Source organism: Vespula pensylvanica, chromosome 4 (genome assembly GCF_014466175.1).
Source record: "Vespula pensylvanica isolate Volc-1 chromosome 4, ASM1446617v1, whole genome shotgun sequence".
Lineage (NCBI taxonomy): Eukaryota > Metazoa > Arthropoda > Insecta > Hymenoptera > Vespidae > Vespula > Vespula pensylvanica.
The window spans coordinates 4,656,292-4,681,371 of record NC_057688.1 but is presented as its reverse complement, the minus strand read 5'-3'; the positions used below and the strand labels follow the sequence as shown (position 1 = coordinate 4,681,371).

Here is a 25,080-nt window from a genome sequence, read left to right as displayed (position 1 = left end):
AAAAAATTTCACAAGAAAATCGAATCATGAAATCAAAATGATTTTTAACTAGTCTGATTAATAATTAATAAGTAAAAAAAATGAAACATACAATTTTATTATTTCTTTTATAAAAATTAAGTGCAATGGTTTTTTTTTTTTTTTTTTTTTTTTTTTTTTTTTTTTTTTTTTTTTTTTTTTTTTTTTTTTCCACACCACAAGTGCTTAAACGAAGATATATAGTACGAAACTCATACTAATTATCATGTATGATTATAGCAATGGTTACGGTTATTATACGATCTATATACTTTGATATACATGTATATAAATATTTCATAAAATTATTCTGACTTTTAAAAAGAATATATACGTATAAGTAATCATGTATACGCATAAAAATAAAATATGAGAGTGGACGCCATAAATGTTATTTTGTATATGCATTATATGAACTCTATTTGTGTTATATATTTGTTTAAAGATGTATACAATAAAATAAAATTAAATATGTATATATTTATATTATAGATTGGAGATAATACATATATGACAAAAACGTGGTGATTTTCTTGCAAGTATTACATTTCCATATGAATAATAAACGTTTTAAACGTAAGTTATTCTATTACTACTGTGAAATTGTATAATGAGAGTATTATATATATATATATATATATATATATATATATATATATGCATGTATGTATATATGTATATACATATAAATATATATACATAAAAATATAAGAAGTACCATATTCTACAAGAAAGTTGCAAATAGTTGTGAGTCCATTTATCGCATGGTTAAAGAAAAAGAAATAATTGTGATCATTCGATTCTAATCACGTTTCATTGTTTTAGGATGACCAATAACAACGATCCCTTATACATCCAACCACGCATAACGATGACGGTGGTTAATGAGCCATTCTTCGTAGCATCTACTCAAAATGGAGTACAGAATATTGGTGATGATAATACGTTAGAGCTGCCTAATGCATCAACAAGTAATATCGCAGCTCAATCCGAAAGGTAGAGTAATTGATTTATAATAAAATTTCTTATTATTATTCTTTTTTCTGAAGAAATAGAAAATGCAAGCTGAAATTTGTATCAATTATTGCATGCTAGATAAGATAACAATATCTTTTAAAAGAAGTCAAGACACACAACGTAAATCAGATGGGTTCATCCTAAGGATAATCACTGATTGGAAAATTGGCTTTGAAATGTTTCTAGGTATAACTCACTCAACTCACTCGGTCCATCTTTTCTCACAGTGAAATTGGGAGACGACTACTTTCGCATTCCGAAATCTTTGAGCGTCTTTATGATGAAGGAACCAAACCCATACGAAAATGATTCAACGGACAAAAATGTAGTGAAAGAAGAAAAGGGGGATAGTGTTATGCAAACGAGAAGTAAACAAAAACTTAAGGAAGAAAAGATTAAGGAAGAAACCGATACTACGGATGATCTGGACGATACTCCTCTTGATTTTAGAAAAATGTGTGAAGAAAAAAATACGAAAACCAAGTCTGATAGATTATCTAGATTAAAAAAAAAGCCACATACTTGTGAGATCTGTTACCTTACCTTTGATCGCAAGAGTAAACTCACCAGTCACATGTTCAAACATAGTAATTCGAGACCTCACAAGTGTCGAATTTGTTCGAAAGGATTTAAAACCGGTGCTTATTTATCAAGACACATGGAAATACACGACGAACCGGCACAGTTACATGCTTGTACATTATGCGACTTCAAGGCCAGAACAAAGCCGTATTTAAAAATCCATTATATTCGTAAACACACGGAAGATTACAATTACAGTTGCGAGCAATGTGGGAAAATGTTTAAAGTTCAATCGGACTATACTACGCATATGAAGGACCATGATACTGAATCTTGCGTTTGTGATATCTGTGGGTCTTCATATCCAAGTAAAAGTTCTCTTTACTTTCACAAACATTATAAACATAAGACTAAAATCAAGGAATTCGAGTGTTCGACTTGTAGGAAGAAATTCAAAAGTCAAAAAAATCTTGATAATCATGCTGAGTTACACAAGATGAAATACGTCTGTGAACAATGCGGGATGGAATTTAAATTTAAATATGGCCTGACGAAACACTTGAGAACACATTCCGGAGAAAAATCTTATCTCTGCGCGATTTGCGGGAAAACGTTTGGCTGTTTGAGTTCACAAAAGATACATCTGCTCACTCACGTTGGTGAACGTCCTTACGTTTGTGACATCTGTGGGCAAAGTTTCACACAGAGATCTCCAATGATGTTGCACAGAAGGAAACATCCTGGTGCGCATCCACCACCACCGCCGATCAAAATTACTAATCTCTTGCACGGTGTACAAGACAAGATCATCATGAATAAGAATATAAAATAAGATCTCTTATCATATCTCCCTTCGTCTCATTTTTTTTTTTTTCACTATGAGATAAACGCACAAAGAAAGTTCATTGTGTACGTAGGTTGAGTTTACGTCTTTAAAAATTATTGCGATCTATTTATCAGCATTGTTATCGGCTCGAAGTTACATGAAAAAAGAACGAACTAAAAAGAAATAACTCGTCAATCAATCGCTCAGAAAGAAGCAACTGATTATTTCAAAGTACAAGATTTTGAACTTTGTACATTTTTTTTCTTCTTTTTTTTGTATATTATTATTATTATTATTATTATTATTATTATTATTATTATTATTATCGAGACAAATATATTTGCGCCTATAAAATTCTCCGAAATTCTAATATTTTTTAACAAACTCATGAATTTAATTCATGAATTTTTATACTGCTATAAAAAATATATATATATATATATATATTTACATACATACATACATAGGTACGTACGTACAATGCAAATTTATTTTCTCTAGCCTATAGAAAAAAAAGGAAAAAGTAAGAAATATATTAATACGATATATTTCTTTGGGATGATGCAATGTACAGAATAGATTTTATGTGATATGTATTTGAATTAAATGTATACATGTATGTTTTTGATAAATGAATATAATATGTACTGTTACACACAAAAATAATTCTATTATCGAACGTCTTTATCGTTTTTCTTTTTTCTTTTTTTTTTATTTTTCTTTTAAAATAAACGATAAATATTATATCTTCATACGTAAATGATAAGTCGATATAGGATAAAATTTTTGCGGAAATTATATAATTTGTGATATTTGCTCGTACCCTGCCATCGATGATAAATTTATTGTAAATATATTGATATATATACAAAATATAATTTTGTAAATACTCCATGTCCAAACTATTTAATATTTAAATTATTGTTTAAGAAAATTATAAAATATAATAGGAACTCTATAATATTTTGTTATATAAAAATCCTACAAAATGATTATTGTGATCTTTACAGTGCATTTGAATATTTCTACTTTTAATATTACAATAAGATCCAGAAAATAGAAATTATGATTACCCGAATTGTAAGTGAGAAAAGTGTTTGTGATCTTCGAGGTAAATCGAATTGGTACATTTTTTAAATCTAAAATTATTCAATCAACATTATAAACCCTCTAACGTAAGAGAATTTATTTCTTTCTCTTTTTTTTCTCTTTCTCTCTCCCCCTTCTTTCCACGATATATTTATACATGTACATTAATATATAATATATATATATATATGTAATATTTTAATAATAATATGTATGTATATACACACAAATTTTTTGTACATGTAAAAATATTTATAGAACACATAGAATTTATTTTTTATTATGTATAAGATAAGTTAATCAACTAAGTATATTTTTTTCTAACGAAATTGATATTAATATATCATGATTTTTTAGGTTCGCAGTACAAGATCCATTCGAGCAAAAGTATCGCGTGGTACACAGAGCTGATGAATATTAGTGTCAATAATGGTGAACAATCCATCAACGATAGACGGACAAATAGTGAAATCGAAATAAATACAGATGAGTGCATAATATCAAATATATTTAATTCATTGATAATTATAAACAATCTTACAAAAGTGAAAACAAAAGTGAACGATGTATTCATATTAATCTGTGATCGTCTGTTGAAAAGCAAGAGGACGTTAAAACCACTGAAACGAGCCAAAAAAACTGATTGCGTTTTATCAGAAAATGTACGTGTTAAAGATGAACCAAGGATGTTTAATGAAAATATTTATTCTAATGATAATATTAATAAAAATAGTGATAAGGAACATTCCATTGTTTATTGATTGATATTAAAAAAGGGACAAGGAAGATAAATATGTATATCATCGGTGTCCTCATTGCAAACGAACTTTTGAAAGTGCTTTCATTCTCGACAAGCACATACACTGAATTTTTGTGCTATAAAAACGTGTGAACTAAAATCAAGAATCTTTTTAGAAACACAAAACGGCACATAAATCGAATAAAAAATTGACACGAGAAAAGACAATATTGTTGCAAAAAGAGATTTTACTAAAACAATGATCAAACAGAAAGTAATCGAACACGTGCATGTGTATACAAATATTTAACATCGTTTATTTTGTTTATCTGCTAAATTTGATACCTAAGTATACTATTATATATTACTCAATACATAATTCATATTTTGTTCTTGCGCGTTTTTATTATCAAGTATTACGTATTAACAAATTGTTTCAAGTAACAAATTATTTTATTAAATTATTAAAGTGAACGCGAACAAACTTAGACTGTAAGTAATCGCGTTCCTCCTGTTTAGATCTAATGAAGAAGATAAAAGAAAAATAGTCGAAAGTAAAAATTTCGATGAATGTATTAAAATTAAAAAAAAATAAAAAAATAAAAAAAAAATTACGAGAAGATTAAACAAATCTTCGAGAAAATGGAATCAAAGAAATGAAGATTTACGCATTAAGAAAGTATAAATTTCTTGTGATGTCTCTAATATTGAAATATCAAAAGCATATGTTGAAGCATGATGATTTTTGTACGTTTCGATGTGACGTTTATGTTGAGAAATCCAAACGTAAAAACAATATGCAAAAACACAAAGTGAAAGCACACAAAGAGATACCAATTTTATCACCATTATATTATTTTATTCTTACCTGCAGGTGAGTTATTAAATAAATCTTTAAACTTTCTTCTTCGCGAAGAAACAAAAGAAAAATCTGTGAAAATCATGAAGAATTATCTACTTTTAACAACAAGTCAGTTTGCAGGTACACTTTAAACGAAAACATACCAATGATTTTCGTTTTTCACGATATATATGATCGAAAATTTGCATTAAGGTTGATTATATCAAACTCACAAGAAAGAGAATTTTTGTTTATTACTTTTGCGATACCACTTTATCTAATAAGATGTCCTTGTATTTTCACAAGAATCAGAAGCACAAAACGAAGTATTTCGTTCAGTGTCTCATTTATAAAAGGAAATTTTGACAAGAAAATTGAAAATAAAAGAATTTGAACAATTACCTGCGATAACAAGAACAACGATACACGTGCTAGAAATGTATTGGAAGTGCGAAATGAAATTGTCATGAAAAACTTTATTTTTATCGCATCTGCAACAAATAATTTACAAGTACAGTAAGCAGAAAAGTTTATTTCTTGACACAGTTGAGCGTCAGACCTTATTTTTATACCATTTATAAAAGGAATTTTACACTTTATGTACATAAAAAAAAAAAAAAAAAAAAAAAAAAAATCCTGATTATTCTGAAGATCCAACATTGGTATTCATAAGGAATATTATCGAGATTGTCGGGCGAAATTTAAGAGCCAAGAACTTGGTTTAATCCATAAAAAAAAAGAAATCAATCAAGTGATCACTCTACCTCAGAAGTCTTCTCAAAGAGAAGAACAATTTTCTTTTATTTTAACAGTTTCTCTTTTGAAACTTTATTTATTTGTTATCTCTATGTCTGAGAAAATTTCAAGATTTATATTCTGACTTTAATAGCTTAAGCAGATTAATGTGCAATTTCCATTGTAGAGAAAAATAAATATGAAGAAGAGAATGATTAACATATTTGATATGTTTCATTAGACCTTTACTTCTACAGATACTAAACATGTACTTTATTGATTTAAGAAAGTCGGTGTAATTGATATTTTCAGAATATAAGAAAACGTCCTTGTAATGAGAAGACCACTCCTTATTTCAGGAAAATGATGCATTTCTAATGATATGACATAGCAATCTATTTAAAATACGTATACTTACACTGATAATTCTTGTTTTAGGAAAACGATTCAACAATTAGACAAAAGAAGTACGGTCAAAAGAAGAAATTCAGCGTTACGCTCGAGATGGAATGTTAAGAAATTCCTGGACGAATCACAAGCTTCCTACTCAAAGGATTCTCGTCTTAAAAATATCAATTTTCGATACGAACGTAAAGCAGCGATGAAAATATTGAGGTCATCTAATACATTGAAAAAGAGAAATCGTGTGAAAGAAGAAACCGAAAAGGATAATAAATCGCAATCAGGAAGTAATGAAATTCGTACGAGTCAAGAAATTCTTTACAAGAAACGAAACGATGGTAATTACACTTGTGACATTTGTCAAATGATATTCAAACAAAAGAGCAAGATATTACGACATATAATGAGTAAACATAGCTTTCATCGGCCATTCAAATGCAATTCTTGTGGTAAATCTTTCAAGTACAAGTGTGACTTGAAGGCACACAGATTGATTCATCAGGATTTGGATACCAGTTTGCTTCACTGTTGCGACAAGTGTGATTATCGTACGAAAACGAAGAACAATTTGAAGTCCCATTATATAAGAAGACATACGGACGATTACAAGTTCGCTTGTGAACACTGTGGCAAACGTTTTAAAATGGAATGGGACTTGAAGTTTCACATTGGTACTCACAGTAGTTCACGACATATGTGTGACATTTGTGGGAAATTTTACACCAGCGATTACTCCCTGTATAAGCACAGAAAGGTCGCTCATTTGAACGAATACAATTTTCAATGCGACGTCTGCAACAAAAGGCTTCTCACTCAAGAAAATCTCAACAATCATATGCGTCAACACGATAGAACGTACGAGTGCAAAGAATGTGGCAAGGTCTTCGCAACGAAAAGATATTTGGCTACGCACACGACCACTCATACCGGTGTTAAACCTTACGTTTGTCAAATTTGTAAGAAGAACTTTCGTACGTCCCACATGAGGAACACACATCTATTAACACATTCGGCGGATAGACCTCATGTTTGTGATCTTTGTGGACAAGCTTTCAAAAGACGATACTACATGATCGAACATCGAAGAAAACACCCCGACTCTCATCTATCCTCGCCCCCTATGCCGTTTGGAAAAAATAGGAATACTTTTGAAAGCAAGATCGATTCTAAATCGGACATTTTAAATTAATAGTGCTCTTCATTGATTCTGCTTCCGCCAATAATATTTATATTATTTAATGAATCGACATAGAAATGAAAATTAATGGGCATATACGATTTTATAATATAACAATTGTACATAATTAGATACATAGTTACATCACAATACTTGTCATATATCTTAGATATATATATATATATATTTATATATATATATGTGTGTGTGTATGTATTTATTTGTGATGATATATATATAAGCTAAATATATATATATATATATATTTTATATGTGTATAATTTCTTAAGAATTAGTGATCAATTCTGAAAAATGAGTATAACGAATAGAAACTACTTACATTTTTTTGTTAAACGATCCCATCGACAATTATTTTGCACAATTGGCTCTTATAATCGCGGAGTAAGTAATGCCTCAATATGTAATCGATATTATATAATTTCACAAGATAGTAATCATTATTTTATCATTCTGTTTTAGAGACCGAAACTTTGCTATGGAGAGTTCAGAAATGGATAAACTTGACCACTCAGCTGAAGAAAAGGATTCTATAGTATTGCTACAACATGATTGTTCTAACATCAAATTGGAAGATACCTTTCTATCAGGAACAGTGGAAAACCAAACCAATACAATGTCGTCGTTGTTATCGGTAAAGAAAGAAATCGAAGAACACTCCGCTCGTGGTCAAGGAAAAACAATTATAAAGTACCACAATTGCGATCGTTGCGGAATGAAGTTTCCCTTGAGAACGATGCTGAACAGACACAGATTATCCCATAACGTGAAACATTCTATCCCAAAGATCAAATGTTCAAAAGAAAAATATGGATATTCCAAAACATCGGATTTACGGCAATACAGTAAATCCGTATTCGGGCAGATTGAAAAACGCGACTATACTTGTAATCTCTGTAATTTTGCATGCGAAAAAAGCATCACGTTGACCGTACACTTGAAAAGAAAACACAGAATAAATGAGGTCAAGTCTGTTTCGAATAATCGCAAATGTTCTTCCAACGAAAATAATTCAAGCAAACGAAGATCTACGAAAAAGAGCAAGAAAGTTTATCACTTTTGCGACATTTGTGATTTCGAATGTACAAAGGGTGATGTTCTGGCAGCACACGTAGCACAGTGTCATCGAAAATCAGAGAAGAGAATCGAAAATTCATCGAGCAGATCAAACAAGTGGAACTATGAAGTCGCAGAAGCTAAAGAAGAAAAGTACGATGGCGAAGTACAAAAAAACGTCTCGATGTTTTCTTGTTCGTGTTGTACGTTCCGTTGTAAAAAGAGATCAACTATGACGAGCCACGTTAACAAGAAGCACAGTAACAAAGCTACTCTCGAAGAACGTTGTGATCTTTGCGACTTCAAATGCGCGAAGAAGAGTACACTTTATTCGCACAAACGTCAACACAAAATCGAAGCATTGAACCAGGTTTATGCTTGCAACGAGTGTGATTTCAAGACGATCAAGAGAACATCTCTTTATTCTCACATCAAGAGAAAGCACAAAACAATGAGATCTTGTACCGGTAACGACCAACCCGAATTGTTCTATTGCAATCAATGCGATTACAAAAATAAAAACAAGTATGAACTGAAGGTTCACGTAGCCAGAAAGCATACCGACGACTTTAAATTCTCTTGTGAAACCTGTGGAAAAAAGTTCAAGGTCAAAGGTGATTTGACGAATCACATAAGGTTCAGTCATCGAGAACAGCCGGTCATTTGCGACGTCTGTGGGAAAACTTGTTTAAATAGCAATTCTCTTTACGTGCATCAAAAGTTTGCTCATTACAAGGCACAATACGAATGTCAAGTATGCAAAAGACGAATGGTGAGCCAGGAGAATTTAAATGAACATATGATCAGGCAACATGAGAGAAAAGAGAACGTTGTTTGTGAGGAATGTGGCAAAACATTTTCTAGAAACAGCAGATTGAAGGTTCACATGAGGATTCATACTGGAGATAAACCTTATACTTGTACCATCTGCAGCAAAGCTTTTGCACGTAGAACTGCACTGAAGCAACATCTTCTCATACACACCGGCATGAGACCATACGTATGTGATATTTGTGGAAAGGCTTTCACTCAGAAACCTGGACTGATCAGCCATCGAAAATCTCATCCTGGATCTCATCCACCTCTACCAAGAGTTCTCATCGATCACATATTAAACGACGTTATGAACAACTGAGACTGATCGATTTTTCATTAATGGAATTCAATGTGTTTCAGAATTACTACTTTTCTCGTGCTTTTTCACTACAGCCAAATCGCACAATTCGTGTTTCTGCAATATCTCGTTATTAGCTCGTTTTGAAAGACGCTGATAAAACAAAAGTGTCAAAAGGGAATACGTTAACTTTATTATCATTTGATCATTATTAATGTTTAGATAGATATACGTGTATAGTATCTTTTTACTTGGAAGTGCAATGTTTAAATATTGTTAACAGGGTTCATTGGGTTTTAACTGTTATACATTTTAACAGTTCACTTGTAATCCTTCGCAGATTTTCTATAGTAACGTATGTTCTTATAATGTTTCTGGATTATTGACGTTCTTGGCATCAGATAAAATAATATTATATTTTATATCAATTATATTCGTGTTCGCACATTCATAAACCGATATATGGATAATTCATTACGATGGATCATTCGCAAAATGATAAAAATTAGCTGAAGAAATAATTATTCCGATTATACGATATATATATATATATATATATATATATATATATATATATATACACATTCTTCTTTCAAGAGCATAAATATCTATATGCAGTAAACTGGCGTCTTTCACTAATTAGAACAATGGTTTTTGATATACAAATATTTTTCTGGGTGTATATTAATGCATGTACGATATACCAATGAAAATTAAAACTTCTCCAAATCATTTCAGATGCGAACAATTAGTTCATTAGTACTAACGAACACCTTCTAACTTCGCCTTGGTAACTCAAATTTCATCATTATTATTAACAATGTATTACACTATAAACGATTTAAATAGAAAAAAAAACATAAACTTTGAATATATTAAAGGTAAAAAGATCCTGTTACGATCTTAAACTTTCTGATAAATCTTAAAAGAATATTTAGACGTTATCCCAAAACTTTGTTTTATCTATTCGACGTTAATCTGACATTGACTTATAATTTTCAGGATTCTAAACGGAGATGGACGTTTTTTGTACGGCAAAGAATCGATCCAAATGCAGCCATGGCAAATCGTCGATTTGGAAGGCTGTCTCTACTACGCATTTGTTCCAGCTAAACAAGAAAAGAAGTTAATTGAAAGAAAGAAAATTAATTCGGAAAGCGACGAGATTAAGAAAGAAATTTTAGAAGAATCTTTAAAAATATCAAACGAAAAGGATCTTTCGTATACCGATGAACTTGATCCATTTTGTTCAATGAAAATAAAAAAAGAAGAATGTTCGGTGGACGAACAAGCGATTACAAACGATCAAGAAATGTACGAGGAAGATAACAAAATGTACGCTTGTGAAGAATGTAACATTTGTTTTCCTGTAATGCAAATGTTGAAACGTCATAAAAATGCCGTACACGAACAAGCTCAGCGATACAAGTGTAAGGTCTGTTTCAAGATTTGTCGTAGCTTGATAGCTTTCAAAATGCACGTAGCATTGGAACACAAACCTGAACAAGAAGGGAATGTCGACGATCTAGAAAATCTAACGTATACGTGTAATTATTGTAATTACGAGAGCACGAATAAATCCACTCTTTATTCTCATATTAGTAGGAAACACTCGACTCGTCGAACTGGTAGAAGAAAGACTGGTCGTGGAATTCTCTCGGAACAGGAAGAATATGCTTGCGACGTATGTGAATTTAAATGTCAGACCAGAAGACGTTTAAAGGAACATCTTGAACGTAAGCACGCATCGGAATACAAATACGATTGTGAATTTTGTGGTAAGAAGTTCAAAGTTAAGGGAGACATGAGATTGCACGTTCGTTTCAAGCATAAAGAGGGCCCGATAGTCTGCGACGTTTGTGGTAAAACTTGTTCCAACAGTAATTCCTTGTACGTCCACCAGAAGTGGGCTCATTTCAAGCCCAAATACGAATGTGAGATTTGTAAAAGAAGAATGGTGACACAAGAGAATCTTGACCAGCATATACTCCTTCAACACGAACGACGTGAAAGTTTCGTTTGTGAAGAATGTGGAAAATCATTTTCTGAAAATCATCGGTTGAAACAACATATGATGACTCATACAGGAGATAGACCATATGATTGTCACATCTGTGGCAAAGCGTTTGCTCGTCGTACTGCTTACAGACAGCATCTTCTCATACATACAGGAAAACGACCATATATCTGTGATATTTGTGGTAAAGCCTTCACACAGAAACCTGGACTAATTTGTCATCGGAAATCTCATCCTGGTATTCATCCGCCTTTACCGGTCGTACACATCAAACATATACTTAGCGATTTTATGAAGAAGGATTGATGACGATTAACAAGAAAATATGGTCCATCGTACTTAATTTATAAATGAAAGAACTATTTGACTTGGAGATTGCAGCGTTTAAAATAGAGAAAAGATTGAATCTACTTCAAAGCAATATGAAAATGCGATGTACTAAGAGATTTTTATCAATGACGAAAATAATTGAGTTTTTATTTATATATATTATGCATCTAAAACTGATGTTTTTTTCTCTAATTGTTATCTTCAATTTCGTGTAAGTTTTTGTCGTGTTTTATTAACTTAAAGTTAAATTAAAAAGTTGGAAGAAGTAAGGATGTGGCATTGTTTGATCGCCTAAAAATTTTATTAGGATTCGTTTTGATTGCATGATTATTTGCAATAATGTTACTTGTAAATTTAGCGATCTATAAAATATTTTAATTAACTCATTGTAAATTTTATGATTGCAAACAATTTTGTCATGTTAATATCGTATGTTGTTATAGCAATTAATATTAAAATAAGTTCAAGATGTTTTTAATAAAGTACACTAATAGAAAGACAAAAAAATTTACATTTCTTAACAATAAAAAAATTAAGTTTTAACAATTTATTTCAACGGTAAGTAAAATATATAAATAATATTTTATTACAAATTTATAATTGAATCGATACTAATCAATTTCAAGAATGTTACAGCTTATTTTCTTTGGCTTTAGAAACGATTTTTCAAAATGTAAGTAACTTTTTAGTACTGTACATTTATCTGAAAAACATTTAAATAATATCTTGAAGAAATTTTGTTTCAGAATGACCGATGAAATAATGAATTACATCGACGAAGATAATTCAAGAATCTTACAAACTGTGAAAAAAATGTGCGAATACGAAAGATAAAACATCACTATTATTATTGTCACGTGTAAAATAATACATTTACTTGCAATTATTTGTCGTATTTGATTTGTTTATTACCACAAAAAAGAAGCAAAAAAAAAAAGAATGAATACCTTAATATAATACCTAATAATATTTTTCAAAAAGCAGTCTCGCGGCCCTTAATTCAGGGAGTGAGATGTCTTTAATTATCCTTATCACGATCTTTGTGAGTTATGACTACGAAAGTAAGTAATCACCGATTGGAGATTGTTGTTGGAATGAAACCATCACAAATATGTTGTATTTCTTTTTTGTTTTAGAAACACATCAAACCAGATTGATGATAATCGCTCGAAAAACACAAAATTACTTCAAAGTGATATCCCAACAAGACTTGATACTTCTCAATGTATGAAATCAGAAATAACATGCAAAGACAATAAATCGAAGGATGTATCTTATGATGATTGTGTAATAAAGTTGAGAAACAAATGTCCTTTAAAGGAACATAGATTAACGTTAGAGAATCACAATTACGATTTACGTCCAACGAAGGAGACATCAAATTTCACGGACAAAATAACAGGAAATCAAGAAGCATTAACTTGCGTGATATGCGACTTCAGATGCAACAAGAGATCAACCATGATAGCTCATTTAGCGGAGAAACACGATGGGAATGATAGAACGAACGAAGATGGAAACTGCAAGAAGAAACGTGAATTCGTTTGTATCGTTTGTGGTTTGGTATGTGCAAGAAAGGAAACGTTGAGGTCACACTTTGTACGAAAGCATACTCAACATTATTGTTACTCCTGCGAATACTGTGGCAAAGAATTTAAGATTAAGGGCGATCTTACGACTCATACAAGACTGAATCATCGAGAATCACCAGTGATATGCGACGTCTGTGGAAAAACTTGTAAGAACAGTCATAGTTTGTATACTCATCAGAAACATGCTCATTACAAGGCCAAGTTTGAATGTCCAATGTGTCACAGACGATTGGTCACCAAGGAGAACCTGGACCAACACGTTTTGACTCAACACGAGAGGAAGGAGAAGTCTGTTTGCGAAGAATGTGGCAAAACTTTCTTTGAAAATTATGATCTCCGTAAACACATGAGAATTCATACAGGTGACAAACCCTACAATTGTACCGTCTGTGCCAGAGCTTTTGCTACTCACAGTAGTCTTAGCCAACATCTTCTTCTACATACCGGCGAACGAATTTACACCTGTGACGTTTGTGGCAAGTCCTTCGCTCAAAAGGCTGGTCTTATATGCCACAGGAAGATCCATTCAGGAACTCTACCACCACTACCTGTTATACACATCGATCACATCCTAAAAGAATTCATGAAGAAATGAAATATATGGTTAAATCCGTGCCTTGTCTTTCTTGAACAACTCCTAGTTAATATTTTTTTATATTGTCAACGAATCTACTCGTATTGATATATCATATTTGTATACACTATAGACGTAATCATGTTCACGCAGTTATGAACACTTGTGATAGCTTGAAAATTATTCTCCGAAAGAATGCGATTTATTAAAAAAGAAAAAAAAAAAAAAGAAGAAGAAGAAGAAAAAAGAAACAGAAAAGAAAAAGAAAACGTGTTCGATGGAACGTTCCAATTATTTTTGATAATATTGCTTTCGTCGTAAAAAAAAAATTCATGCGTTTTATCACGTTATATAACATTAGAAACTGATGAAAGAAATTCATGGAACCGAATTTGGTAATATGAGTTTCTTCTCGGATTATGATTCTAGTATGAATACGCCGATTCTTGTACAAAAACTAGGCGATAACACATCGACAATTTACTCACATGTGACTTCGACTCGACACGTACACCCACGTAAATTTTAAAAAACAAAAGAAAAGACAAACAAACAAACAAATAAACAAACAGAAAAAATTAGATTATCCCTAAAATTATCGCAATTAGAAAAAAAAAAAAAAAAGTAAAAGTATCTACTATCATATTAATTTACACATTCGACATCACAAAACCTGATAATAATTGTTGTTTTCTATACTTTTATAACACATTTAATCGTCGATGTTTCAGGTACGATCACGAGGCTACTTACGACTCTCACGGTATTTTCATCTACGATAAAGAATCTGTGGTAATGAGGAAATGGCAGATTTTAGAATTCGATGGAAAGCCATATTATGCATTTGTACCGGAGGATGACGTACCGTTACCAGACGAAGATATTCCTGAGGAATTGGAAGAGATCGTAGAGAATGAAGAAGAATTGATCAAGGAGGGAAAGGAAGATGAAAATGATTTGGAAGATGAACAAAGTAACAAGGCATCAAAAATTGAATGCCTTTATGGCGAAGAAAGTTTACAATATGATTCGATGGACGAGAAAATTTACGAAGAAGAAAATATTTTTAATGGGAATTACGAGCAAAAGGAGGAAGATATGAGCATAAAACCGATCGTACTTAACGGAAGTAACGGAGTAGATGGTAAAAACCCTGTGGGAGAATTGTATCAAGTGAAACTGCAAGGTACCACGGTGACCATCGAAAAGGTTTTGCCTACAGACGTCAATGTGAAATCAAACAATACCTTTCAAACCGAAGAAACTTATAACAAGGAGGCCGAGGATGAAGAAGAAGTAGAATATCTCGAAAGCGATATTTTAGGATCTACGAACGATCCTGCGTCACCAACGAAAAGTCGAAAAAAGACTTCGAATACTGCTTTGAAGTGTAAACTGTGTTCAGAGATGTTCAACTCGGCTATGTCCTTTCGAAAACATGTTGCATGGACTCACAAAAAGAAAGTGTGCATACAAGAGGACGGTGCTTATATATGCGCCGTGTGTGATTATAGAACATTGAAGAAAAGCTTGTTCGCGGCACATCTTGAAAGGAAACACGAAACTTGGTCGAGAAAACGACCAAACAATTTACTCTTTCCCTGTGCCGCTTGTGGATTCGTATGTAGATCGAAACATTCGTTACAGTCTCACTTTATAAGGAAACATACGGATCGTTATGAACATCAGTGTAAATTTTGTCCGAAAAAATTCAAGGTCAAAGGTGATCTCACGAATCACGTAAGATTTCATCATAAGGAGAAGCCATTGAATTGTGACGTTTGTGGAAAGCTCTGTCAGAACAGTGGTTCCCTTTACGTTCATCAAAAATGGGCGCATTACAAGCCGAAATACGAATGTCATATTTGTAAAAGACGGATGGTGACTCAAGAGAACCTAGACCAACATCTTTTAATGCAACACGAAAAAAGAGAAAAAATCGTATGCGCGGAATGTGGTAAAACCTTTACAAAAAAGGATTCTTTCAAGAGACACATGGCTGTTCACACTGGATGTAAACCGCATTCTTGTCTGATCTGTAACAAACCGTTTGCAAGAAGATCACAACTGAGACAGCACTTGCTGATACACACAGGAAAGCGACCATTTGTTTGCGATATTTGTGGAAAAGCTTTCACCCAAAAACCGGGTTTAATATGTCATAGAAAGACACACCCTGGTCCTCATCCACCATTACCCGTGATGCCAATCGCGGACATCGTTAAGGAGTTTACAGAGGGATACGTTCAAGAGATCAATGCACGTGAAAACGACGAAAGAATAATCGAAGAAACATAAAGTATCTTCGTTTTAGCAATTAGGATCATTTAATTATATTAGTTCGGGTTTGTCAATCGAAGTTTTCCATTGTGGGTTTTATATATTTTTTTTCTTTTTTTTCTTTTTTTTTTTTTTTTTTTTTTTTTTTTTTTTTTAATGGGATAATCAAACACATGAAAGATCTAATAGAACAATTTATTTCAAATTCGATTGGTTAAAAAGAAATAATTTTTCTTTTTTTTTCTTTTTTTATAAATATATATATATATATATATATATATATATATATATACATACACACACACACACACACACACACACACACATTTTGTCTATTTTAAGATTTTCAAGTATAATTTTTTCTCTTGCGACCCTTTCCTGACGACACAGTGCACAAAGAGAAACGTGCTTAACAACTTTTAAGTTAGAAAAAAATCGATCGGCCCTTTTAAAACGCTGTTACATTTCAGATAAAAATGAAGAATAATATTTTGTAATTGTATGGTTAGTTAACATATTTGAAGATAAATGTAAATAGATATGTAAAAGTCACAATCTACCGCATCCACCTTATAGTTCTCAATCAGACGTTTAACTAGAATAACAAGGCCATTTAAATACCAATAATTTTGAAACTCTAATTGTAAGATCATTAAGAATATTACATGGCGGCAATGTCGTCGTTTAATCGAGTCTTGGTTTTTTTGTTACCGTAAAATAATAATAATATTAATATTAATATTAATATTAATAGTAATATTAATAATAATAATAATAATAATAATGTCTTCTCCTCTTAACATAGTTAGGTTTGACCAGAGTATAATTATGTAAAAAATAGAAAAAATAAGTGGCATGAACGCATTGTGAGCCCAGAGTTTTTTATTGAGGATCGCGACGATCTGAGAAAGATTTTTAATTTTCTTAATGCGACAAATAAGTAGATTTTTAATATAAAGGAGAAAGAATAAAAAGAAGATAAAAAGGAGAAAAAAAAAAAGAAAAGAGAGAAAAAGCACTTTATTCTATTAAAAAATGATTTTGGTGCCACGATAGCGATAAGATCACAATTTTCCAAATCATCGAATATTCGCGAATGATCGAATAATGAGATGATGATATTGATGGTAATGTACCTTTAACGTCATGTATGTTAAACATGTAGACAAATTAAAGATGTTAAATTTCTAAATGTAATAATAATAGTTATAGCAATCCCCAAACCTTCCAAAAATCAGCGTTACCAGATAAAAAAATAAAACAAATATAAACAAAGAAAATAAAAAAGAGTAAGTAAGAGCTAAAGCATGACCTTATCACAGACGTTTTTTGTGAGGATCACAAACATCCTAAAAAAAAAAATTGAGACTGTTTCGTCTGTTATAGATTCCTCATCGGTCGCAAAGAATAGAAAATTACGAAATTGTTTCGTAATATAATCGAAACTAGTAATAACGAAATACTTCGCTTGTATGTTTTAGAGTATCCGATCCATTGAGCGTGGACATTAAATCCGCTCATCTGTCTCCACTGAAACTCGAATACGACGAATGCAACAAAACGAGATCCTTGAAACGAACGGATAACGAGGATAACACTCAAAAGGAAACGTCTGTTCTTTTTATAGATCGTTTCAAAGCTGAAACGACTACGTTGGATATCAAAGGATCATCAAAAAAGAAAATAAATAAGAACGTGGAATGTGATCATTGTCAGCGAAGATTCCTGAAGAAGAGTAACTTGATAGAACATTTGAAACAACACAGACATAAATGTACTGATTGCTCGAAAACGTTTAGTCTTCGACGTTATTTGATCTCTCACATTGAGAGGATTCACCGTCGTCAGATTTACGAGTGTAGCGTTTGCGAATACAAAAGTAATAACAAGGGTACACTGAAGAATCATTATATTCGGCTACATACCAACAGTTATGATTATTCCTGCGATACTTGTGGCAAACAGTTCAAGATCAAAAAGGCTTTGAATCATCACGTTAAACAAAACCACAGTGGTGCACCACCTATCGTATGCGACGTTTGTGGACACTTCAGCAAGAACCTTCATGCGTTGAAAGCTCACATGAAATATAAACATTACAAACCTGAGTTCGTGTGTCGTATTTGTAGACGTGGCATGACAACTCGTGAAAATCTTGAACAACACTTAGCCTGGCACGAGAACAGGGAAAAGGTTCTCTGTCCTACTTGCGGTAAAAGATTTCGAGGTCGTGACCTTGATTCCCACATGCGAATACACACTGGTGTCAAACCCTTTCCCTGTCCAGTTTGTGGTAAATCCTTCAGAAGACAAACTGCTCAAGAACAACACGTTCTTATACACACTGGAAAGAGACCATACGTTTGTGATATTTGTGGACAGGCCTTTGCACAAAAACCTGGCTTAATTTGTCATAGAAAAAGGCATCCTGGTCCTTTGCCACCTCTACCAGTAGTTTCCGTTAAAAGTATAGTTACTGAGTTCACTAGGGAATATACAACGAAAAATTCGATAAAGATAGAATAAACCTTTTTCCTTGAATTTTTATTGTGTAATTGACTTCGACTTTGATCGATTAATGCCGACTCTTTTTCTTGTTTTCTTTCTTACATCGAAGAAAATTACATTTTTCTAGAGTATATATCACAAAGATCGTTTAGGATAATCGTTTTTACGAAAGTAGATTAACGATATCAGCTACGTTCGTATTTTAATATTAGTGTAGATAATGATAAGTTCATTTTGTTACTACAGCAAGATAAATAAAAATTCATTTCTCGAACGTCTAGTAAGTAAATTAATTTATTTCATATTTTTATAAATAATACACCGAGCGATACGATTGTGACTAATTCGATTCACACTATTATTAATTCAAAAATATTTTTTTTTTTTTTTTTTATAGTAATTTTAACGAACTGTATTTTCTAGTTCTTATTAATTCTATATTCAACGAAGATAGTAATTAAAAAGGGAACAGTTTATACGATTTTCTCATCCATATTTAATTGGTAGGTACATATGTATGTATATGTACTTAAGTTATCAAATGCATTATCATTCTAATTACTGAACAATCAAAATTATGTTCAACAATGATGATGTCACATGTATATTATGTCTCTTGTTTCAGGCAACAGAGGAAGAAGTCACGAGGTGTACACGAGTGTATCAAGTGCCGTGCTCGTTTCCGTCACATGATGAAATTAGTCGAACACTTGAAGAATCTCCATGGTATTGAACGAGCATTCAATTGCGACGAATGTGGGAAGGCCTTTCGTAGTCCAATGAACATAAAACGTCACAAATTGATCCACACTGGTCAAAAAAAATTCGCTTGCGATCTTTGTGATTACGTTTCCAATCAAAAATCAAACTTGGAATCTCATCTTCGCAGACATAGAAAGGATTACGTTTACAAGTGCGAAAAGTGTCAGAAAGGATTTTTTGATAGGGCAGACTATGAAGAACATTTTAACGTACACGTCAAAGACAAATTTTATCAATGTGAATATTGCAAAAAAATGTATTCGTATAAGAAAAACTTAACTAGGCATTTGAGAATTCAACATACGAATTTGTCCTGTAACACGAATGTTTCAAGTCCAGCAACGAACAAACTCATTGGCAGAATCAACTTGACTGATCAAAATTTATTAAAAGATAAAACTTCTAAGTTGATCACAACGAAGTATCTTTGTGATTTGTGTGGTAAAGCTTTATCCTCGCACAAGAGATTAGCGATTCACAGACGTGTCCATACTGGTGAAAAAATAGCGACTTGTGAAATATGTGCTAAGAAATTTAGTAGTAAAGAGAATTTGAAAATTCATTTGCGAATTCACACTGGAGAGAAACCGCACATTTGTTCCGAATGCGGTAGACGTTTTACGCAAAGGACATCTCTGGTTATGCATCTTCGTTATCATTCGGGAGAAAGACCATTTAAATGTCCTGATTGTGATAAGAGTTTCATTTCCGGTACATTCCTTAAGAATCATCGTAAAATACATAACAAGACCTTCGCCGATGCTAAAAAAACCCTTGGAAAGGACGACAACCATTTAGAATTGAACTCGTCGATTTCTAAAAAGAATATTATATCATCTAAATAGGAACAATTTACATAATATTTTTATATATTAGAAACGATTGTATGTACTCTTTATTTATATCAGTATTAAATATTTCCTTCGATCTAACGTCTTGTACAAATTAAATAGATATGTTCCTTTCCATAATCGATCGACCGATTGATAAGTGAGACGACGTCTAATGCACTGTAAATGTAAGTATTTACGTACCGATCGAAAGAATTCGATTATAATCGAACTTTGCGATTATAATACAAATATTGTAAGTTCTATTTCTTTCCACCTTTAAATCCTAATTAGCATACGATTAGATTAGGATGAAGTGTCGAAGATGATACAGTAGAAACTCAAAGATCCCATCGTCTAAATAGCTAATGTCGCATTTTTACAGATACGAGACGAACGAGAAAGCCTGCGAGTTCTGCGAACAAAAATTCCACTTCGTAACAAGATTGGTAGCTCATCTAAGGATCGTTCATGGGATTCATCGGCCATTCAAATGTATGATCTGTGGGAAAAACTATCCTCAACAATTCATGCTAAATGCTCATGTAAAAAAATGTCACACGCCAAAAACCGTGCCATGTACGCAATGTACCTTTATGGGGGTTGATACGAGCGACGTGGAGAGACACAAAAAGCGTCATCATCGAGAAGAAAAGTTTACCTGTGAGATATGTAGCGAAATATTTACCGAGAAAGTTGCACTCACCGCTCATACGACTATGCACAATTTTATGGAGTATCATCAGTGTAACGCATGCGGTGGAACATTTAACGACGTTTACAGGTATCAAATTTATTTCTTTGATAAAAAATGTTTAACACGTATCTGTTAATTCTTCTAAATTCGAGAGGAAGTATCAATTGTTATCGTTTATTGTTATCGTTTTTCCAGTTTAAAAGAACACAATCGTTTGTACCATTATGATCCTAGCAGTGTGATGACGGACGACAAACTCTTACAATCGGAGCGTCAAAGTTCGGAACACAAATGTGATATTTGTGGAAAAATTTACAAATACAAATCTGTATTAAAACAGCACAAAGTGAAAGCCCACGGTGATTCGTCGAATTACGAGAGACGTCGATATCTTTGTGCTCTGTGCGGCAAGGAATTAAAAACAGCAAAGGGTCTCGAAATTCATAACAGATCGCACACAGGTGAGAAACCATACACTTGTGAAATTTGCGGCAAGTGTTTCGCTTGTGAAACTCTTTTAAGGACTCACAATGTCACACACACGGGAGAAAGAAAATATTCGTGTGATCAGTGTGGGAAAGCATTTACACAAAGATCCACACTTGTCGTTCATAAAAGATATCACACGGGTGAGAGGCCCTACGTGTGTTCTCAATGTGGTAAAGGTTTTGTTACTAGAACGGTTTTGAATACTCATATGAAATCGTGTCGATAAAAAGTTATACTCTTGTTGTGATATAAGAAAATCGGACTCTTCGACTTACACTTCCATGTTTATCGATTTTTATATCTACATTTACACTTGTAAGATTAATTTTGATATGATAATATAAAAGTTCTTCCCAGGTGGAATCGAACGATCGAACAACGTCCATTAATATAAAATTTTTTCATATGTTTTGTATGCAATGGAAATATAAATATAAAAATATATATATATATGTATGTATATGTATATATGTATGTATGTATTGGTTTGTAATAATTAAACTAAAATATTGATCATACTCAAAGGTAAAACAATAACACCAAAAAGGTAAGCAAGGTGCAATTTCTTCATAAATTTGTATAAATTTAAACAAAAAAAAAAAGAAAGAAGAATTATATAAATTTTATATTGAATATAAAAATGATCTTTATATAAATTGTATTAAACTCTTTTTTAGGCAACCCACTTTATCATTAAAATAAGATAAGTAACGTAAAAAAATTAGATACATGCACAATAAACGAATATTTATAAAAATAAAGAATTATCAAATTACCTAAATTGAGATGATATTTGGCTGTACTTTATTTTCTGACGTTAGAAATCGAGAGAGATGTGGATAAATAGATCGGGGATCGTTACAGAGACAACACTCGATGTGTTATTAATAATACACAAAAAAAGAAGCTGGATCTTCTATACGAAAGTCAACTTCTTGCTCGAGCATTTTATGAACGTATTGATAGTTTACATCGTCCAATATCGCACGATTCCTGACATTAACGATACGTGGCTTTATGTGAATCGTACGAAAGTCTGTAATAAAATAACGTCTTAGTTGATAACTTTACGTAAATCAATGACAAAGATTGTATTTACAGGTTTTGCGTTCCACTTGTAAATGACAAATATCACGTAAAGTATCAAGACTCCTCATAATTCCATCATATTGCAATCTAGTTAAATTTTTACACTGAACGAGCATAGAAACAAGTAAATCATCTAATAACTCTCGATTGTTCTTAAGTTGCAACATTACTTCAGCTGAAAAGAAGAAATTTAATTTTTTTTTTTTTTTTTTAAATTTAATTACTTTCATAATGCGATACCTAAGGTGTTTGTATAGTGAGAAATGAGCAATCCAACGGTGCCTCGAAAATTACGAGATCTACTTTGGTCCCAAACATATCCACTGAATAATTGAAACTTAGCAAGTGGAACACTAGGAAGCAACAGGTAGCACATGTCCTCATAATGTGAAATATTTACTGAAAATCAATCTTGAAAAACTAAATACCATATACGTATATAAACATTAAATAATAGATACATGTTATCTAAAAGTAATAACTAAAAGATAAATACATATAAAAACATTCGTTTTATCTTATAAAATATACCTATTGTATAAGCAACTGTTAAGTTTGGACAGGCACGTGCTAGATTATTCCAAGAACTATCAGTAACGGTATGTTGTCGAGAATCGGAATCACGGATGGATATGTGCAAAGTTTTAAGAACTTTTGGAGCTCCATTGGCCAAAGCATTCAAAGTATGATCTGATATTGCTGGATAATCCAATTTCAATACAGTTAATGCATGAAGACGACCTAATAGTCGTAAATATCTAAAATATAAAAGTAAAACATAATAATTCTATGTGTAAGTATGCAGATATATTTTATAGATATGCATTTTAATACCTAGGATTACTATGAGGAGTTTGCCATTGTCTAAATGCACCACGAAGATCCAAAGATGCTAATTTCTCACTGCATCCTCTTGCAGCAGTTCCTAACAGACGCAAAACATCGCTTACACCAAAATTAGCATTTAGTAAACTCAAAGTTTCAAGATTATACTGGCACCTAAAGAAAGATACTCTTTTCTTAATTTCAATCAATTAAAAATATTACAGAAACTCTATTAAATTACCCCAGAAAATTTGCAAGAGCGTATAAAAGTTTGCCTCTATCTCCCCATTTATAACTAAAAACCCAATTAGTTAATATAAGTTCTTTTAATTGTACATTCTTGGCTCGTACAACCGCAAGAAAGTCTGCGCCTGCTTCTGCCTGAATATTACGAGCAGCTCGTGTTTCTCGTGGTAAAATATATGATCTTGACCAGGCAAGTTCTAAACTTCTCATGTGTTGTCCATATTTAACCTATAAAATCGAAAAGAAGTTGTAATAATTATTTCAAATATGCCGCTTTTGATCGACGTTACCGGTCGGTAAATAAAGAAAAAATTGTCGGTAAAGTTAAATGTCGATAAAAAAAGAGCACTATACATATAAGTTTCATTTGAAATGATTAATAAATTTTTACATATAAAGAAAATAGAAATGTAGAATCATCGTACGTACAGCCAATTCTCCCGCCAAAGGAAAATTCCCTCTAAGATCACGATCAATGAGGACTGTGACCGAACGCCATAGAACAGGCGAAGAGAGCGCTAAATTCCATGATCGACAAACTTGAGAAACACTGGCACGATCCCCACGATCGAGATGACTAAATATTTGTATTAATATCAGCTCCGGCAGCTGATCCCACATCTCCCAGATTCAGCTTGGCCCGTCTTCATCTCTTCTAAACTAAAACGTCCACCATTGCAACTTTGTATTATCTCGTTAGATTTCATGGCCTTCACGATCCTTTTTTAATTTTTTTCTAAACATAAGACGAACGACTCAATGATTCATGATATATTTCAAATAAAATCATTAATAATCATATCTTTAAGACTGTTCACTACCTATCGCTCTTAATCCATACGACTTCAACGACAACTATGGACAAAATATGAACTACAAGTGCAACAAGAAAACATAGCCTATTATATCGTCTATTATAACTATCGTCTATTATATCGATGTATAATAACTGTGTGGGTTATAGCCTTCTCAAACATAACCTGACAATTCAGTTAATGTGTGACAACAATTTTTGTATACAGTACAAATAATAGTACATATAAAAGCAAGAAAAATTATTCTCGTAAAAACACCATGTTTTTATAAAGAAAATAAAGCTTTCTCAAAAATTCAAAAAAATCGTGTTTTCGCTTAAACTTTCATCTTTAAAATGAAATTTTGTTCATCAAAATTATTTAAAAACTATACCTGTATTTATTGTTGACGTAAACCATTATAAAACCAAGGTTAATGAACAGCCTCAATAATTAAATGCCATATTCGAATACTATTAAAACTTCAAATTTA

At 32.1% G+C, this 25,080-nt stretch overlaps 5 protein-coding genes across 12 annotated transcripts in view; 4 read left to right on the top strand and 1 right to left on the bottom strand.

Annotated features, from left to right (window-relative positions):
• Positions 1 to 18,888, top strand: part of LOC122628712 (zinc finger protein 3 homolog) — a 44,562-nt gene extending 25,674 nt beyond the window's left edge. The window contains exons 5-6 of one of the 7 annotated variants that reach the window (XM_043811258.1): positions 7,847 to 9,440; positions 10,557 to 10,814. In XM_043811258.1, coding sequence (XP_043667193.1) covers positions 7,847 to 9,440; positions 10,557 to 10,667 — 1,705 coding nt within the window. In that variant the 3' untranslated portion in view covers positions 10,668 to 10,814. Of the gene's footprint in view, positions 1 to 843; positions 1,015 to 1,221; positions 2,715 to 6,225; positions 7,520 to 7,846; positions 9,622 to 10,556; positions 12,356 to 14,798; positions 16,492 to 17,828 lie in introns of those variants that run through there. The other 6 variants (XM_043811261.1, XM_043811270.1, XM_043811259.1 and 3 more) reach the window with 6 other exon arrangements.
• On the top strand, positions 12,432 to 14,304 carry LOC122628718 (zinc finger protein 525-like). Of its 2 annotated transcripts, XM_043811275.1 has the most exons (3): positions 12,432 to 12,574; positions 12,648 to 12,962; positions 13,038 to 14,304. In XM_043811275.1, exon 3 carries the CDS (start codon positions 13,129 to 13,131, stop codon positions 14,086 to 14,088), a length of 960 nt encoding a protein of 319 aa, XP_043667210.1. In that variant the 5' UTR covers positions 12,432 to 12,574; positions 12,648 to 12,962; positions 13,038 to 13,128; the 3' UTR covers positions 14,089 to 14,304. The 2 variants fall into 2 exon arrangements, with proteins under 2 accessions (XP_043667210.1, XP_043667209.1); XM_043811274.1 differs by having other exon boundaries at positions 12,454 to 12,962.
• A 156-nt stretch (positions 18,889 to 19,044) lies between the features above and the next one.
• Positions 19,045 to 20,549, top strand: LOC122628717 (zinc finger protein OZF-like). Its single transcript, XM_043811273.1, has 3 exons — positions 19,045 to 19,135; positions 19,279 to 19,358; positions 19,481 to 20,549. Exons 1-3 carry the CDS (start codon positions 19,076 to 19,078, stop codon positions 20,460 to 20,462), a joined length of 1,122 nt encoding a protein of 373 aa, XP_043667208.1. The 5' UTR covers positions 19,045 to 19,075; the 3' UTR covers positions 20,463 to 20,549.
• LOC122628719 (gastrula zinc finger protein XlCGF62.1-like) lies at positions 20,521 to 22,030 on the top strand. The gene is made up of 3 exons (XM_043811276.1): positions 20,521 to 20,635; positions 20,833 to 21,231; positions 21,340 to 22,030. Exons 2-3 carry the CDS (start codon positions 20,945 to 20,947, stop codon positions 21,857 to 21,859), a joined length of 807 nt encoding a protein of 268 aa, XP_043667211.1. The 5' UTR covers positions 20,521 to 20,635; positions 20,833 to 20,944; the 3' UTR covers positions 21,860 to 22,030.
• A 384-nt stretch (positions 22,031 to 22,414) lies between these two features.
• Positions 22,415 to 24,589, bottom strand: LOC122628714 (F-box only protein 39-like). Its single transcript, XM_043811271.1, has 7 exons — positions 24,223 to 24,589; positions 23,789 to 24,021; positions 23,557 to 23,721; positions 23,254 to 23,480; positions 22,963 to 23,121; positions 22,733 to 22,897; positions 22,415 to 22,669 (listed from the first exon to the last, which is right to left on the bottom strand). Exons 1-7 carry the CDS (start codon positions 24,412 to 24,414, stop codon positions 22,518 to 22,520), a joined length of 1,293 nt encoding a protein of 430 aa, XP_043667206.1. The 5' UTR covers positions 24,415 to 24,589; the 3' UTR covers positions 22,415 to 22,517.
• Positions 24,590 to 25,080: the final 491 nt, after the last annotated feature.

What these genes read in the sequence shown, in the direction of transcription:
- LOC122628714 (XM_043811271.1), bottom strand. Translation starts at nt 24,414, where the DNA reads ATGTGGGATCAGCTGCCGGAGCTGATATTAATACAAATATTTAGTCAT. An exon ending in GCTCTTGCAAATTTTCTGGG is followed by an intron (nt 23,722 to 23,788) that starts GTAATTTAATAG and finishes ATCTTTCTTTAG; the next exon opens with GTGCCAGTATAATCTTGAAA. An exon ending in ACTCCTCATAGTAATCCTAG is followed by an intron (nt 23,481 to 23,556) that starts GTATTAAAATGC and finishes TTTATATTTTAG; the next exon opens with ATATTTACGACTATTAGGTC.
- LOC122628719 (XM_043811276.1), top strand. Translation starts at nt 20,945, where the DNA reads ATGATCTGTGGGAAAAACTATCCTCAACAATTCATGCTAAATGCTCAT. An exon ending in ACATTTAACGACGTTTACAG is followed by an intron (nt 21,232 to 21,339) that starts GTATCAAATTTA and finishes TCGTTTTTCCAG; the next exon opens with TTTAAAAGAACACAATCGTT.
- LOC122628718 (XM_043811275.1), top strand. Translation starts at nt 13,129, where the DNA reads ATGAAATCAGAAATAACATGCAAAGACAATAAATCGAAGGATGTATCT.
- LOC122628717 (XM_043811273.1), top strand. Translation starts at nt 19,076, where the DNA reads ATGATAAGTTCATTTTGTTACTACAGCAAGATAAATAAAAATTCATTT. An exon ending in ATTCATTTCTCGAACGTCTA is followed by an intron (nt 19,136 to 19,278) that starts GTAAGTAAATTA and finishes TGTATTTTCTAG; the next exon opens with TTCTTATTAATTCTATATTC. An exon ending in TTCTCATCCATATTTAATTG is followed by an intron (nt 19,359 to 19,480) that starts GTAGGTACATAT and finishes CTCTTGTTTCAG; the next exon opens with GCAACAGAGGAAGAAGTCAC.